We start from the raw sequence: 15,458 nt of genomic DNA, 5'->3' as shown, positions 1-15,458 counted from the left end.
TTTGTATTATATTCATCTCTTGGAGCTGTAATAGCTGTATATCTATATTATGTCATGTGACAGGAGCTTAGCCGAGTATAAAGCACAACCCAGATCATCATAGCAACCAAAGACACTATGAGTTCAATGATGTTGAGCATGATGTTGCGCATGATGTAGAAAAAGAACTAAAGCAATTCCTGAGGCTGTAACATGAAATACTGTAATTTAGAGAAAAATAACTGAGTATCTGCCATTTAGAGTGACGACTGCATGACAGAGATAATTCATCCAATTCAAAACGATTAGTCTTATCCATGTATTTATTAATTCAGTCATTGATGTATGTATATTTTAATGTATGAACTTACATTGACAAAGATGACATTGTAATTTATTTCAAGTTGTAACAATTACATTGAAACTGTATCACAATTCACGTGAACATGATCGAAAAGAGTAAATATGTGACTTTATATTTGATCATAGATGCGTGTGTAGTGTTTGAGTCGTCTGATCACCTGTCTATTTGAACTGTGCGCTCAGTGTCAATTTATGATTGACGTGAGGGCGCGCCAGTGATGTTATTGCATTTAGAGCATAATGTCTGTAGGAACCAATAGGCTTTTACTATTCAGGGAGCCCCTCCTCCTCAGACCCGGAGGAGACGCGGCCTCCGGTTGGCTGCAGCAGGTTGGCGGTACTTCCCCGCTCGGTCGTCTGAAAGCGTGCTGCTGCTGCTGCTGCCTGAGAGCGGCTAGGTCCATATTAAAGGGGGGGATCGCGGTAAAGGTACGTGACGGCCCTTACTTGGATTGTGACTGCTAAGGATATGAAGAAAATTCTACGTCTTCTAATACCAGTGAATGGACACAATAAATTAACCCACGCTCTTTCATTTGTCGTGTTTGCAGCAGACGTCTGAGGCCAACCGGAAAACGGTGTTCATTCACTCGCGGAACCCGAGGGCTGTTGGCTAGCTAGCATAGCTAGCATCTGCAAAGTGAGTAGCTAGCACGGCAGCCATTGTTTATCGTGGTCGGAGCCGCGTTTTCGCCGAACTGTGTGAAATCTAAGTTGTGCATACATTGAATGTGTTTTCAGTCACTTTTAAACCCAGTATTTGCCCGTTATCATGATCCATCTTATTTGTGCCGTTTTTATGAACAAAGGGGTGTGAATGTAATGTGCGGCCTTGTCTCAAGCAATGCAGTAGTACGCGCACTTTTCCAATGGCCCCTTGCTGTTGCTTGCTAGTAGCTACAAGGCTAGCCATGCCATCGGCATAGCACACGTAACTAGCTATGCATTTTGCTAATTTCTGACCAGTCTTGTTTTCTGTAAACACATATTTGTCAAAAGATTTGGTTTCTAAGTGTTATTAAATCGGCAGTGCTATAGGTGACTAGATGGTACTACATAGCTAACCAGCCTAGTCAACATGCCTGTCCAGTCGAATTTAACTGAACTCGGTGCCGGCCTCTCATTTGTAGTTTAAATGTCTCCAGAAATGGGTTCCTACTAATTAACTGCTATACAGATCTTAGCTACGTAGATGGGGTATGATATTGTCAACTTACTCCATACACATCCATACACCTTACACCAACTTACTCCATACACATCCTATCTGGATGAGGTATTGTCAACTAACTCAACTCAATACAAATCCCTCGTAGATTGGGTAGGTAATTGTAAACTTACTTCATGCAGTTTTGCACTGCATTCATCAGTCTCGTACTTCTCATTCAAATAAGTGTCAGGCTTCCAAAAAACAGTTTGTTGCATGTTGAACTTTGGCTCACCTGGGCCCTAGAGGATGTTAGAATTAGATTGGTTAGCAACATGTTTTAGCACTGGTTGGTTATGGATGCTCTGTTTTCTTGCCGTCCCCCAACCTGTTCCAGGTTTTAAGATGTCCTACTCGTCATCACGAAGCTCCTCACGCAACACAGACTGTAAGGTGTACGTGGGTGACCTAGGCAACGGTGCTGCTAAGGGGGAGTTGGAGCGGGCCTTCAGCTACTACGGACCTTTGCGTAGTGTCTGGGTTGCCAGGAATCCGCCTGGCTTTGCCTTTGTTGAGTATGAAGATCCCAGAGATGCTGAGGATGCTGTGAAGGGCATGGATGGCAAGTGAGTAAACACGGGGATAGCGTTGCACAATGCTCTGTTCACGGGCCTCAGATCTGAGAGACTTTCATCAGCATTGGCCTACAGAATTGTACCAGTAGACCTGACATGAAGATTTTCAGTGTTTCATTTCATTCATTGTCGGTACACCATCTAATCCCTGGTCACTGTTCTGTTTCCAAGGGTGCTTTGCGGCGCCCGTATCAGAGTGGAGTTGTCGACGGGCATGTCTCGCAAGTCACGCCATGGTCGCCCCAGCCGCCGCCACTTTGACCCTAACGACCGCTGCTACCAATGCGGGGAGAGTGGCCACTATGCATATGACTGCTATCGCTTCAATAAGAGGGGAGGCGGTCGCCGCGGCAGCAGGTACAGAGGCCGACTTCTGAAGCTTGAATTACCCTTTTAGATAAACAGATGAACTCTGTTCAGAGACTTTTTTTGTGTGTGAATTCGCTTGGTTTTTGAAAAACTTACGGGCACCAGCGATGCCCTCATCAGGAAATGAGGGCACAAGTGCCACCGTGAACAAAGGCTCCAAAAGCGCTCTAATATGAGTGACACTTAGGAATATAACATTGGGGAAAAGGTTTGGATCGACACCATTTTTTTATGTACAACATCTAATGACCTGCATCACTATATTGGGGGCTTTGCAGTTTCAAAAGACGCATTTAAGGACTTTTGGAGCCTTTGTTTGAAGTTTGCCACTATGTATGCCATTGTAGACTGATGGCATGATGCCAGAGTTCATCACAATCAAGCGAAATCACAAAGTCTCTGAAATCACAGTCACATTCCATTTACATACAGAAATACAAACTTGCCCTCTAATGAAGTACCATTGTATATTGTCATTGAATGCTTTCCATCACACAGTAATTTGATCGGACTGTGTGCGTTTTGCTTCCAGGTCTCGTTCACGATCTCGGTCTCGCTCAAGGTCCAGGGGAAAGCGGTACCGTTCACGCAGCCGAAGCAATGATCGGTTAGTGTTCCTGTGTGGCTTCAGTAATCTTAAGTGTAGAGACCAGAAACTGATTGAGAGGAACACATTGTCTGACCTAATTTAGTTCAATGCTCTTTTAACACTGATTTACCTCATTTCTAACAGGAGGGGCCGATCCCCATCATACTCTAAGCGCAGAAGCAGGTACACCTTGATTGCTATACGATTATAAATATCTAACAACAATCTTGAGAGATTTAGTCAACAACACAACCCCTTAGTTTGCATATAGAGCTTAGGTCTGCTTTGAATGGATCATGTTTTGACGGTGTTGTCGTCTTTGCCCCTAGATCTGCATCCCCAGCACGCTCAAAGTCCAGAAGTCCGGTGCGTAGGTCCAGAAGTCTGGTCCGCAGGTCCAGGTCACCAGTGCGCCGGTCCAGGACACCAGTGCGCAGGTCCAGGACACCAGTGCGCCGGTCCAGGACTCCTGTGCGCAGGGCAAGGTGAGGCTCACCTAGACACTACGTTTATTTATCAAATAAATGTATTTTCCTTTAAAGCTACAATCCTTGATTTGTTTCTAGCCAAAGAGCAGCCCTGCCACTTGGTTTGCTATAAAGCTGAGGCTAGAGAAACCTAACCACCCTCAAACTCATGGATGGAGTTATGGGTGCAAGAACTGACTTCAACATGATGATAGTTTTAAACATATTTTGAAGCTACAGCCTACATTGTTTCCAAAGATATTGTTCACAGATAATAGAGTAAAACAGATGTATTTGGGGTTAGGGTTATGCAGCTCATCTGGCTCTTAAGTGATGTTCTTCAAGAATCAACAGGTACAACACTACTTGTCTAATCAGCGTCTACAGCAGGAACTATTTCAGGTTGCTCCTCTAAATGTGACATGCTACGCTAGGTGTCAATAACTGAACTTGATGACGTTTATTTTGGTTTGTGTCTGACAATCACGTGTTTCACGGATGGAACCTGAATGATGGTTTTAAGCATCATGACCATCACGTCATGGGCATTCAAAAATTGCCTCTGCTCATATTTCATGTTAGAACAATTAGTTAGGACATTTCTGAGTGAACGTCAACTTGTAATACATGGATCACCTAAGGAGCTCCTTCTCATCCAATGATCATATTGCTCTGCTTCCTTTGCAGTCGCTCACGTTCTCGTTCCCACTCACGGTCAGCGTCCCGACCCAGGGCACGTAGCGCCTCCAGGTCTCGCTCTAGGTCCAGATCCCGCTCCGAAGCCCCCAAAAGAGTCAGGTAAATCATAGAATATTAATACACCTGTTTTTTTTCTGTCATATGGTTTCACCTAAAGATCACCTCATCATGCCACATAGTCAGCATTAGCATGCAGGCATACATCTTTCTATTTTCCTGGGAAATTTAGACTAATTAATAGTTGTGAGACTACCTAGTGATTTTTAAAGCAGCTAACCGAAACCCTATGTAACAATTACATAAATGTTGCTATTCAAACTTTCATAACGAGCACTGATTAATGAAAAAAGTGGAAAGCTCAGAAATTTGTGATTAAGTCAACTGCATTTCTGTCATACAGCAGAAGCCTTGGGTAAAAAAATAAATAATCATAACCCAGAAAATGCCATCTCATCCTGATCGCTACATTATGTTGCATTTTCTATATCACAGTGTAGTAATGGGGATTTTCAGACACCTAAAAGAACATTCAGTTTCTCCCTCATTGTTTCTGGTGCCTGAGTGCTTTGACTGCTTTTGTTTCACAGTAAATAGATGATACTCCACTTAAATGCTGATGCTCCTTCTGCTTTGTTTCAGCCGTTCCAGGTCCCCCAGCCCAAGGAAAAGCCCCACATCCGATGCTGACTGACAAAGGATTGAAACTGCTCCCAGCCCTCAACTGTTCCCTGTTCCCCATTTGCCTCAGGGCTTAAAGCCATTTTACACCTTTGTCTGTCTTCAATTTCTGTTTCCTGTCTTTCTTGTTTCTTTTTTTTATTTTTATTTATCCCTCAGTTTTCATCCTCTGACTTTGGTATTATTATTTGACATGTTCTCTGGAATTCCAAATAGTCCTTTCCCCATCATGTCCATTTCAATGATTCTTTAACGCAAGGGAAAGATGATTTTTTCTTTTCTTTTTGCATTCTGTGCATTTTAATTTTTTTACGCCTGTGGCCGTTGTCAGTGGCTATTTTTTTAAGCTGTGTGCTGATTAATTGGTCAGTATTGCAGCACAGGTAGAGTTCATTGAAGTGTACTCACGGCTGAATTGAAGTTGAATGATTTGGGTTTTTATTTCATTTTCAATGTAAATGGCTGGTATCTTTTTAATAAAATGAATCTTTACACACTGTAGTGATCTGATTCATAAGATGTCTCAAGTGGCGCTGATTGCTCTTTACCAGCGGTGCTGATGTATTTTAAAAGTTGGATGTAACCTTTCAATGAAATAAATGTTTTTGTTGTGTGCTGAATGGGATCAGAATCATTTTGAATCACGTGGTCCTCTGGCTCAGTTGGTAGAGCATGGCGCTAACAACGCTTAGGTTGTGGGTTTGATTCCCACTGGGACCATCTATACTGAAATGTATCCACTCACTGCAATGTAAGTCGCTTTGGATAAAAGCGTCAGCTAAATGGCATATATATTGTATTACATGAAAACAATGGTGCATTTTGCACGATCTTCGGATGTACCCGGCCTTTTCTGAAAAGACCATGTTGGAATGGAAGTCTGGTAGAGACAGTGGCATCGTTTGAACCATGTCTGGTTTGATTCCGGATTTGAAAGGACTTGGTTTTCGTTGTAAACATGTCTGGGCTACTCGGGAAATAATCAACATATTGGCAATGATCGACAGGTATCGTAAAGAGAAAACTGCTGTTTCAATGAAGCCGGTCGGCCGCCATTCATCTGCCCCCAAATTCAATTACTTTTTCCTAGCCTTGGACCCGTCTGATTTGTCTGGATATTTTACCCACACTATTTTCAGAAATGTATCGAGTAGAATTTAGTTTACAGCAAACCTACATTGGTATTTTATTGATCAAATTAACAGTTTTTGCTTTGGAGAAATTTCCCCAGAGATAATGTGGCTAATTTCACTTGTATAAGCTACAAACAGCCCACCTCTTCCGCCAGTCAGAGCTCCAACCCCCTTGGTTGCTCTAGTCCAATCACAATTGAACACAGATAAGAACCACTCTCACGTGATTGGTCTTTTGTGGTGAGATTGATAGGTTTGCCCGCCAATGTACGTGTCCCCAGGGTCCTCTGTCCTACGCACAGGCCTTTAGTGCTACGTCGTACTTTTTCAATCGGCATTTCACGTTTCCATTTAGAGGCTTTAATCGGGACAACATGGCTGCCGCGACGGGTCGTTACTACAACGAGGGTGGTAGAGCTACGAAGAGACAGAAGACCGAGGACGGAGGGATGGCGACGGTAAGAACTGAAGCGCCACGTGCGAGACCGGCTCAGTTTGGCCCAGGCTCAGTCAGCCAGCCTGGTCGGTGTCAGCGAGTTAACCAAACCAGCAACTAGCTAGGCTGATGGCCTGACTAGTTTCTGGAACGAAAACCTTTCACATTAAATGCAAAGTTGTATTAGGTGTATAATAGGTACCTATCTACCAAAATCCCCCGGTCGAACTACAAATGATTTATACGCGTTTCATTTGCGTGTTTATTTATTTTATTTATTTGGAAGTGGAACATTTCATACTATCCCGTTGGTTCCACGCAGTCCAGCAATTACACTGACCCCAAGGCAGATTATGCCATGCCGGTGTATTGTTCCATACGGAGTTCTCTGTCTGCGCAGAATAGATGTTCGGATCCAATTTGTATGTCCTTCCCCTTTCAAATTGTAAATCCGTTTGCAAACTGTTTCACTTAAGTGTTTACAATCCATATCAAGCAGATTTTTAGACGACAGTCATGTAGTGGGTGGCTGGCTAACTAACTAGCATGCTTTGCAACCGAACATCATTAATAATATTCGTCGTATTTTCATGTATCCTTCGTGCTTCCTTTTTGGTTAGCAAACTACCTACATGATTCAAGTGCAGATTCTTTCCAAATTGCATATTTATAGTTTCAGCAACAAGCTAACGTTAGCAAGTTAGCTTGCTTTTGCAGTAATTAGCTAGTTAGGTAGGTTGGGCCTAGCTAGCTAGGCCTTCTGCAGGGACTAGGCGTATGCTGTAGCGGCCCGCACCTCCATGGGTTTGTCTTTTTGAGAACGTCAAGTATGATATTTGAGATGCACGGCGTCCTTCAAATGATTTATTTTTGGTTATGTTAACAATAAAGCCTCATCAAAGGGTTATATATAAATTGGTTTCCATATCCCCGTTCACACGGAGAAAACAGTTTAAATGCCAAAATTTGTACCTGCATTTCTTATTCGACCCCCATTTACAACCGTGCGTTCTGGGGGGAGGGGAGCGAGGAGAGGCACAATGAGAGGGGCATTAAACGTTGATACGCCTTACCAGGAATGTACTGGTAGTATGCTGACAAGTTTACACAGACAACAGTAATGGTAAAATACTTGTAAATTACTGGAAAACGCCTCTGTGTTGGTTGTTTAATTGGTCCTCTGTGGTTCAGTTCGTAGAGCATGGCGCTAATAACGCTGTTGCCACTGGGACCATATACTGAAATGTATGCGCTCACTGCGGTGTAAGTCGCTTAGGATAAAAGAGTCAGGTAAATGGCGTATTATATTGTTTGATCTCTGATATGTTTTTGTTTCAGGAGGGCTATGATGACCCCCATAAAACACTCCCTTCCGCGGTTGTGCACATCAGAGGTCTAGTTGATGGCATCATGGAGGCAGACCTGGTGGAAGCCTTGCAGGAGTTTGGGACCATCAGGTGACTGCCATAATCTTGCATGCTTGAACCAGGTCTATTTATTCCAAATTCATGACTGAATCCTCTTATGGTCTTGTGAAGACTACAACAGTTCACTCATTATCGTACATGCAGTCCGTAGATGTTTGTTTCTATCTTTTCACAGCTATGTGGTCATGATGCCCAAGAAGCGGCAGGCCCTGGTGGAGTATGAGGACATGAATGGATCCTGCAACGCAGTTACCTATGCAGCTGAGAACCAGGTCTACATCGCCGGGCACCCTGCATTTATCAACTACTCCACCAGCCAGAAGATCTCCCGGCCCGGAGATCCTGATGACTCACGCAGTGTCAACAATGTGCTGCTGCTCACCATCATGAACCCCATCTACCCCATCACCTCGGTAATGAAAACTGCTTGATGGTGGTATTGTTACCATGTCAAGGTACCATTATTTAGCTCATGGTGATTGTAGGCTATTATTAATCATACTGTTGGATTCTCTTCAGGATGTGCTGTACACCATCTGTAACAACTGCGGACCCGTGCAAAGGATTGTCATCTTCAGGAAGAATGGGGTTCAAGCCATGGTGGAATATCCTTTTGTTCAAAATCTTTGTGAGAACACGACACCTCTTCCACAGGGCATTTGATTTGACAATCACAACTGTTGTAGTGTACGATGGTGCAGTGCTATTGGAGGTGTCTGCTACCGTGTCAAGCTAATTCATTTTGGAAGGATTTTCATGTTTGATATACCGAGCTGTGCTCATAAATCTGAGACAAGCTTTGGGAAGAAGGGAAGAATGTGAGATTGCAATGTAGGCCTGTCCTCTGTTTACCTGTAGTTGCCTTGACTCCCCACACATTTGACTCAGTGCAGAGTGCCCAGCGGGCTAAAGCCTCTCTAAATGGAGCAGATATCTATTCTGGCTGCTGCACACTGAAGATTGAGTACGCCAAGGTGAGTGGTTATTTTACTTGTCTATTTTGTGCAGCTGAGCTCTGGAAGTTATTAACTGAAGGAACACTGTAATACCGAACAGATGTTCTAATGTTTTTAAATGTTCTTCTCCATAGCCTACACGCCTCAATGTGTTCAAGAATGACCAGGATACCTGGGACTACACCAACCCCAACCTGAGTGGCCAAGGTAACGCACACACCACAGCCCTCATCCCCCCCTCCCCATCTCTCTTCCTCTCCTCCTTCTGCTCTTAAGGCACTGGGATGGGTAGGGTCCCAGGCCTCCAGGAGTGGTGCCTTTTGAATGCCCAGCTCGATGGTGACTGAGCCAATTTCACTTCTCACCGTGGTCATGGCCAGAGGCACTGCTCCTGTGACGCATCACTCCAAGTTTCTTATGCTCTCTCGCAACACGGCAGGCACACAGTAAGGGCACGAGGAGCAACCTCAGGGGCAGCCAATTCCAGCACAGGCTCACGCATGTTAAATCATCTGCAATGCAGACCACTGCATGCATTCATGGGTTTTTACTGATGAATGTCACAGTGAAGCATCTGGGGGGGGGGGTCGTCTCATCACCCTTCACACAGGTTCACATTCCCTGCATAGCATGTCACAACACCTCACCTCACCGTATGCTCTTGTAAGCACCCAAGCACAGTATTAGTATTATGCTATAGGGCTTTCCCTTGGAACACCTGTCCACCCATTAATCTCAAACAACATATTGGAGATTTTGTTTGCTATACGGTTCTGAATAGTGTTTGGTCTGACTAAGCCAGGCCCAGGTAAGGTCAGGGACTGGTGTTTTGTTCTTTGCGAGCTAGTGTGAATAGGTATTTGATCCAGTCAGGAGGTGTTAGACAAACCTCACCGTGGGGCTTACAGTGTGCTACGAGTTACATGATGTTATCAGTGCGGAACCACTATGGTGACATTGCAGAGGCTTCGTTCACAGAAGCGATACTGTTAGCAGCAAGGTTTTTAACCTGTTTGCGCATTACTCTAACTCTTGAACCCAAGTAAGGCTTGTTATGGCCTTTTTAAATGTGTGATCTCAATTTGAGATGGTGTGCTGCCATGAGTCTAATTCGTACAGAACATTTGACTGATGCCACTGAAGGTACGGCCCTTGTTGATGGGCCCAGCAAAAAGCAGTATGCACAAGTGGATACATTTTTTGCTTTGGTGGTAGTCAAAAGCAATTGGTTGAACCGTGATGGTTTGACATTTGCATATGGTTGTAGAGACAAACAAGTGTACAGTTATGTTCTCCCTGGTGCTCACCATGGCCACATCATCTTCATTTGGTGTAACACATGTACGTAACATCATAGCTGGATTGACCAATGGAAAGAGCAGTGGTCTCATGTGTTTGGACAGCCCCTGCTATGTGCTGGTGTTGTCTGACTGCCCTGCCCTGTGAGAAAGAGGTGCTCCTTGTGTCCTCACTGTGCACACTCATACAGGTTCACTTCAAGCCCTTAGCAGACACATGCTGCTAAAGCCACAGCAGCTACAACAGCACTCACAACCACTCCAAACGAACCAACTCATCAATAAACATCCGACACAGTTGGGCAACAAACACTGGAATCACACAAACTCAACTTTCAATACTTCCTTATCCCAACTCCACCACCACTCTCTCCACCTCTGCGAGGAAAAGCATTTTACTCTTTTTAATCAGCGTTGGTTGGGGACAGTAGCCATCACGTTTGATCATGGTGAGGGACAGAGACACTCCAAGACCATGTGAACAGACACCCAGCATACCGACCACAGACTGATCTGATAGATTGATAACCATCCATCCTCCTCTTACAAGTACAGCACATCTCCAGAACTGAAGATTTCACCTTTTGACACGACACATTTTGTGTGATGGGGGCAGGAGTCTGGTGTGTGGCCGATAAGGCTACTCCTCCCAGCCCTCGGGATCTGACTGTCACACACAACCACTTCAGCAAGCAACAGAGGAGTTTTCTAACACACTCAGCCTGAGAAGGGAACAGATGACACTACATACTGAAACAGTATACAGAGAGAGACTACTCTTTTCTCAGACCCTATGCCGTCCTGTCTCTTGACCTGGGTGTGTGGGCTTCTTTTGCTATCACTCACCCTCTTGTGCTCAACACAACAACACGACAACACACCGAGCTGAATATTCATGTCAACACACCAAGCTGAATCGCCACGACAACACTTCATGCAGATATGCCATTTCCAGATGATTTACTGCCAAGCACTAGATGCCTATCACTTCGCCATGGGGGTACAGCTATAAAAACAAAAGCAACACATGTGTGGCCACTTACATGAGAAGAAGCACCCCACAAAACCCCCTGGGGGGGGGTGGGCCACGAAGACACGAGCATCAAACACCCTCCAAGCATACAAGCACAGAGGCAGACTGATAGAAACCTCAGTTTTTCCAAAGCTCTCTCTGCATTGATGGACTCGATGCTCTGTTTTTTCCCCTCTACCCCCCCCCCCCATTTCCCCTGTTCTACTCTGTGCTGTTCTTGTGTTGATTCAACGTTGTTTTTTTTTCTCTCTGAACTGGTGACGTAGTGACGCCTCTAACGCCTCCCGTGTGATGCAGGTTTGGCTCTGTGTGTCTGAGGACAGACACCCCTCTCTCAAATGGTGCAAATGTCCTCCTGCTTTGCGGTCAAAGCACGATAAGCTGGAAATGTGCCTCACGTGGCGACCTATAAAAACAAACCGACGGCAACTCGGAAGCCAAGCATGGAAGATTGGTGGATATACTTTCTCAGGTGGTGGGGAAAAGGAATGAAGGAAAGAATGAGTTGACGCTGGAGTCACAGGTTTGGCGGGTAGGATCCTAGCTGAACAGCGCCCCCTACCTGCCCTCTGCATCCTGTGCTCTCCAGGTCTGGTGCTGTAAGTACATGTAAGACATGACTGAATTGACTGACCTGGTAATAGAGGATGAATGTAAATGTCTGGTTGTTGTGATTGACTTTCAGTGTCGACCCCTTTTTGTGAATCATTTGTTCTTACAAAACCAGGCCTGGAATTTCCCAACAAAAAAAAGAGACTTTAAAGGGTTGTGCGGTTTGCCAACAAGTCATTAGACATTTCAGAATTTTCTTGGTCTAGTCTTGGATTTAATATAACTGTTTGCAGTCATTGGTACAGTGAAAATGTGTTTGATGGTTAGCATTCTACAAACAGTCCAGCAGTTCTAAGCTGTTGCCAGATTGACAAGCAAGAGATTCCACACCTGGGCTTTGTTTTGCTGTCACGTCTGACTGTTTTTCAGGCTGTCAGGTTGGGCTGTTTTCTGCCCATGGTACTTGGGTGGGATGTTGACTAGTAATTTGGTACCTGGCGATGAGACCGTCAACTTGTGCCTGAATCCCAAAAATACATTTAGCTGTCATCTTTGGGGGTGATTTAAATATTCTCATTGGGTAGAATGAGTACGAGTTGCAGAAATCAGCCAAATGAAGTTCTCACAGTTGGCTCATATGGCTATGAATGGTTCTCTTTTTCCCAATATTAGTGTTGTAGTTGTTTTTTAATTATATCCCTAAAAATCCCCAGAAGTACATTTCATAATTGGTGCAACCCTTACTGTTGCTTTGTGTTTTGTTTTTTCATGCTCTGTTCAACCTCCTCGAGATTAAACTGTTCTCTCTTTATTAGGGGGGAAAACAATAATTGATTGTATTTTTTAAAAAACTGTTAAATTAAGAGTAATGTATTGATAGTGTTGTATTTTAGTTTGTAGAATGTGACTGTCCTTGGAAAATCAGTTGACGTATGTGTATGTACTTGCACAGATGCTGACGGTGAAGGCAATTGGAACAATTCACAAGGTGTGTGTGAGTTCGAATGAGAATGTTGGATACATTTGTGTGAGATTCTTTCTATAGCTATTAAGCTGTTTAATCCTCATGAAAATCTCCATTATGTTACATTTGTTAAGTAACAAATAGGTTTAGCTGAGTATGAGGGCCTGCATCAACTTTTTAGTTTTTTTTTTAATGCACTATATCTTGATTGAGCTCCTAATGCATGTTTCACATCCCTGCCCCGTAGCTTTTAGTTGTGATATTTTTGATGTCTTACCGTATCAAAAATCAGGCTCACTTAATTCCTTTGCCCTTACTTGTTTTAAGATCCCAATGCCAATCCCAACAAGCGCCAGAGACAGCCAGCCCTTCTGGGAGACCACCCCCCAGAGTATGGTAAGTATCGCCAGATATAAACATAGACTATGCAATGAGCATATGAAGTGGACCGTCCTAGTAGTTAGGATGGTTAGAATGACCACTTCAGGCAAATCCCGACACCCACACACAGCCTGACCTAGCAGTTCAGACCAGTATGACTAGTGCTGCTTGTACGCATAAAAAGCTAACCCAGACATTCAGCTGGAGGTTCTCCCTACAAACCCCAGACTGCTTCAAATTCCAAACCACTGTAATGATAACAGTACGAACTGTTCCACCTTTACTCTACATATGCTCATTACTCAATTTCCCTCCTTTCGTAAGGTGGCCCTCAAGGTGGTTATCACGGCTACAGTGACGAGAACTATGGCAGCGGACCCCCTCCCCCTCACTACGAGGGTCGACGCATGGGCCCTCCAATGGGAGGGCGTGGTCGAGGTGGGCGGAGCTACGGGCCTGGGTACGGACATGGTCCCCCTCCCCCTGAGTACGGCCCCCATGCCGACTCCCCTGTTGTCATGGTGTATGGCCTCGAGCCTGCGAAGATCAACTCAGACAAGGTCTTCAATGTCTTCTGTCTCTATGGCAATGTAGAACGGGTAAGTACCAATTGGAAAATGATTATATTTAGATGTTTTAAAGCTTTATTAATCCAGGGAGATCACATTGAAACCCAGGTTTCTCTTTCAAGTGAGCCTTGGTATAAAAAAATAAAATAATTGGAAAATGATGCGCACAGCATAGACTAGCCTGCTGAAGTAAAGCAGGGGGATGGGTGTAGTCTTGTGAAACCAAGGTTCCATCCTATTCAATAGAGAAGTTTCTTGACCCGTCATCCTCCCTCCGCAGGTAAAGTTCATGAAGAGTAAGCCAGGAGCAGCCATGGTGGAGATGGGCGACTGCTACGCTGTGGACCGGGCAATCACCCACCTCAATAACAACTTCCTATTTGGACAGAAACTCAACGTTTGGTAAGTGCTTTTGAATGAACATTCCTCACCAGCCAGCCATAAACTAATTGACTAGTAAACATGAATATCAATGTGACCCAGAGTAATGTTTCTGTTCTTGGAGTCATTATTCCCGTTCTTGCCTCTCCGTAGCGTATCCAAGCAGCAGGCCATCATGCCCGGCCAGTCCTATGAGCTGGAGGATGGCTCCAGTAGTTTCAAGGATTTCCATGGTTCCCGTAACAACCGTTTCACTTCCCCGGAGCAGGCGGCCAAGAACCGCATTCAGCATCCTAGCAACGTACTGCACTTCTTCAACGGGCAGCCCGACATCTCTGTAGAGGTCTTCAACCAGGTAGGGGGAACTGGAGGACTTTTGGTCTCTTAAAGAGTTTAACCTATTAATCACCCAGGTGTTTGAAATGCCTAGTTTGCTTTGTCTGTCAGGAAAAAAAGTGATTCCCAGAAAACTATTCTGTCGTTTCAGGTCTGTGATGAATTGGGCATCAAAAACCCATCCAACATCAAACTCTTCACTGGAAAGAGTGAGTAATGAGTTTTATTATTTATGTATTTGGTTTGGCTTTTAAATGTTCCTGTAGTGATTAGTGAGGAGTCATTGTGTGCTAGGTTACACAGGTTTAGTTTGAGTGTGTGCCTGTGGGTCAAGTGTTGCAGTGTCAATAAATTGGAATGTGTGTCTCTCGCCTCGGGTGGCGCAACAGGTGAGCGGAGCTCGTCCGGGCTGCTGGAGTGGGAGTCTATAAACGACGCAATGGAGGCCTTGGCCATGATGAACCACTACCAGATGAAGAACCCCAGTAAGTGTTCTAATACAGATGACGAACAGCAGACCAACACCAGTAAGTGTCCACCACCGTACCAAGCCAGAGCTAGTGTTACACCAGAGACACAAACACAACAATGTTAGTCATTGCGCTGTCATTATTTGTCGTTGGCTAATGTGTGTCTGTTTTTTTCCTCAGGTGGTCCTTATCCGTACACACTGAAGCTGTGTTTCTCAACTGCGCAACATGCCAATTAACCTTAACTAATTGAACACCCCAACCCCTACCTATATGTAATGCTCTGTGTCCATGCATAGTGTATATTGCAGTCATGTCTCCACTCCCCTGTATGTCTCATTGAATCAGTATCATGGATAAGAGAGCTTTCCTTTAACTTAAGTAAGAATATGAGGGGGGGAGATTTTGTACCAGTGAGTTGTTTTATTTCTATTTTTTAAACTTTACAATTTCAATTTGATGTTGTTCTGATTTGTTCAGTTCATTAGACTTCAGAAGGAAGATTTAACCTCCTGTTCTGAAATAAATCCAATTCCATGTAAACACTGCCTGTCTTTTTTAATAAAGTGAATCGTGATCTATTGGGTAGTGATTTA

General features: G+C 44.3%; 2 protein-coding genes across 7 annotated transcripts; both read left to right on the top strand.

Moving 5' to 3' along the window:
* Positions 1-677: 677 nt before the first annotated feature.
* On the top strand, positions 678-5,546 carry srsf7a (serine and arginine rich splicing factor 7a). Of its 3 annotated transcripts, none has more exons than XM_083689020.1 (9): positions 678-771; positions 894-982; positions 1,887-2,115; positions 2,296-2,481; positions 3,026-3,100; positions 3,227-3,265; positions 3,412-3,567; positions 4,237-4,347; positions 4,888-5,546. In XM_083689020.1, the coding sequence occupies exons 3-9, from the start codon at positions 1,895-1,897 to the stop codon at positions 4,937-4,939; spliced, it is 840 nt and encodes a 279-aa protein (XP_083545146.1). In that variant the 5' UTR covers positions 678-771; positions 894-982; positions 1,887-1,894; the 3' UTR covers positions 4,940-5,546. The 3 variants fall into 3 exon arrangements, with proteins under 3 accessions (XP_083545146.1, XP_083545148.1, XP_083545147.1); XM_083689021.1 differs by having other exon boundaries at positions 702-771; positions 897-982; XM_083689022.1 differs by lacking the exon at positions 3,227-3,265.
* An 820-nt stretch (positions 5,547-6,366) lies between these two features.
* hnrnpl (heterogeneous nuclear ribonucleoprotein L) lies at positions 6,367-15,443 on the top strand. 4 transcript variants are annotated; one of them, XM_083664916.1, is made up of 14 exons: positions 6,367-6,517; positions 7,834-7,952; positions 8,098-8,335; positions 8,442-8,529; positions 8,802-8,896; positions 9,013-9,085; positions 12,714-12,749; positions 13,053-13,121; positions 13,431-13,705; positions 13,956-14,077; positions 14,210-14,411; positions 14,544-14,601; positions 14,782-14,877; positions 15,043-15,443. In XM_083664916.1, exons 1-14 carry the CDS (start codon positions 6,434-6,436, stop codon positions 15,099-15,101), a joined length of 1,614 nt encoding a protein of 537 aa, XP_083521042.1. In that variant the 5' UTR covers positions 6,367-6,433; the 3' UTR covers positions 15,102-15,443. The 4 variants fall into 4 exon arrangements, with proteins under 4 accessions (XP_083521042.1, XP_083521040.1, XP_083521041.1 ...); XM_083664914.1 differs by having other exon boundaries at positions 14,782-14,919; XM_083664915.1 differs by having other exon boundaries at positions 14,544-14,604; positions 14,773-14,877.
* The last annotated feature ends 15 nt before the right edge of the window (positions 15,444-15,458 follow it).

The sequence above is a fragment of the Argentina silus genome, assembly GCF_951799395.1.
Source record: "Argentina silus genome assembly, chromosome: 2".
Lineage (NCBI taxonomy): Eukaryota > Metazoa > Chordata > Actinopteri > Argentiniformes > Argentinidae > Argentina > Argentina silus.
This window is presented reverse-complemented; position numbering and strand designations above follow the sequence as displayed.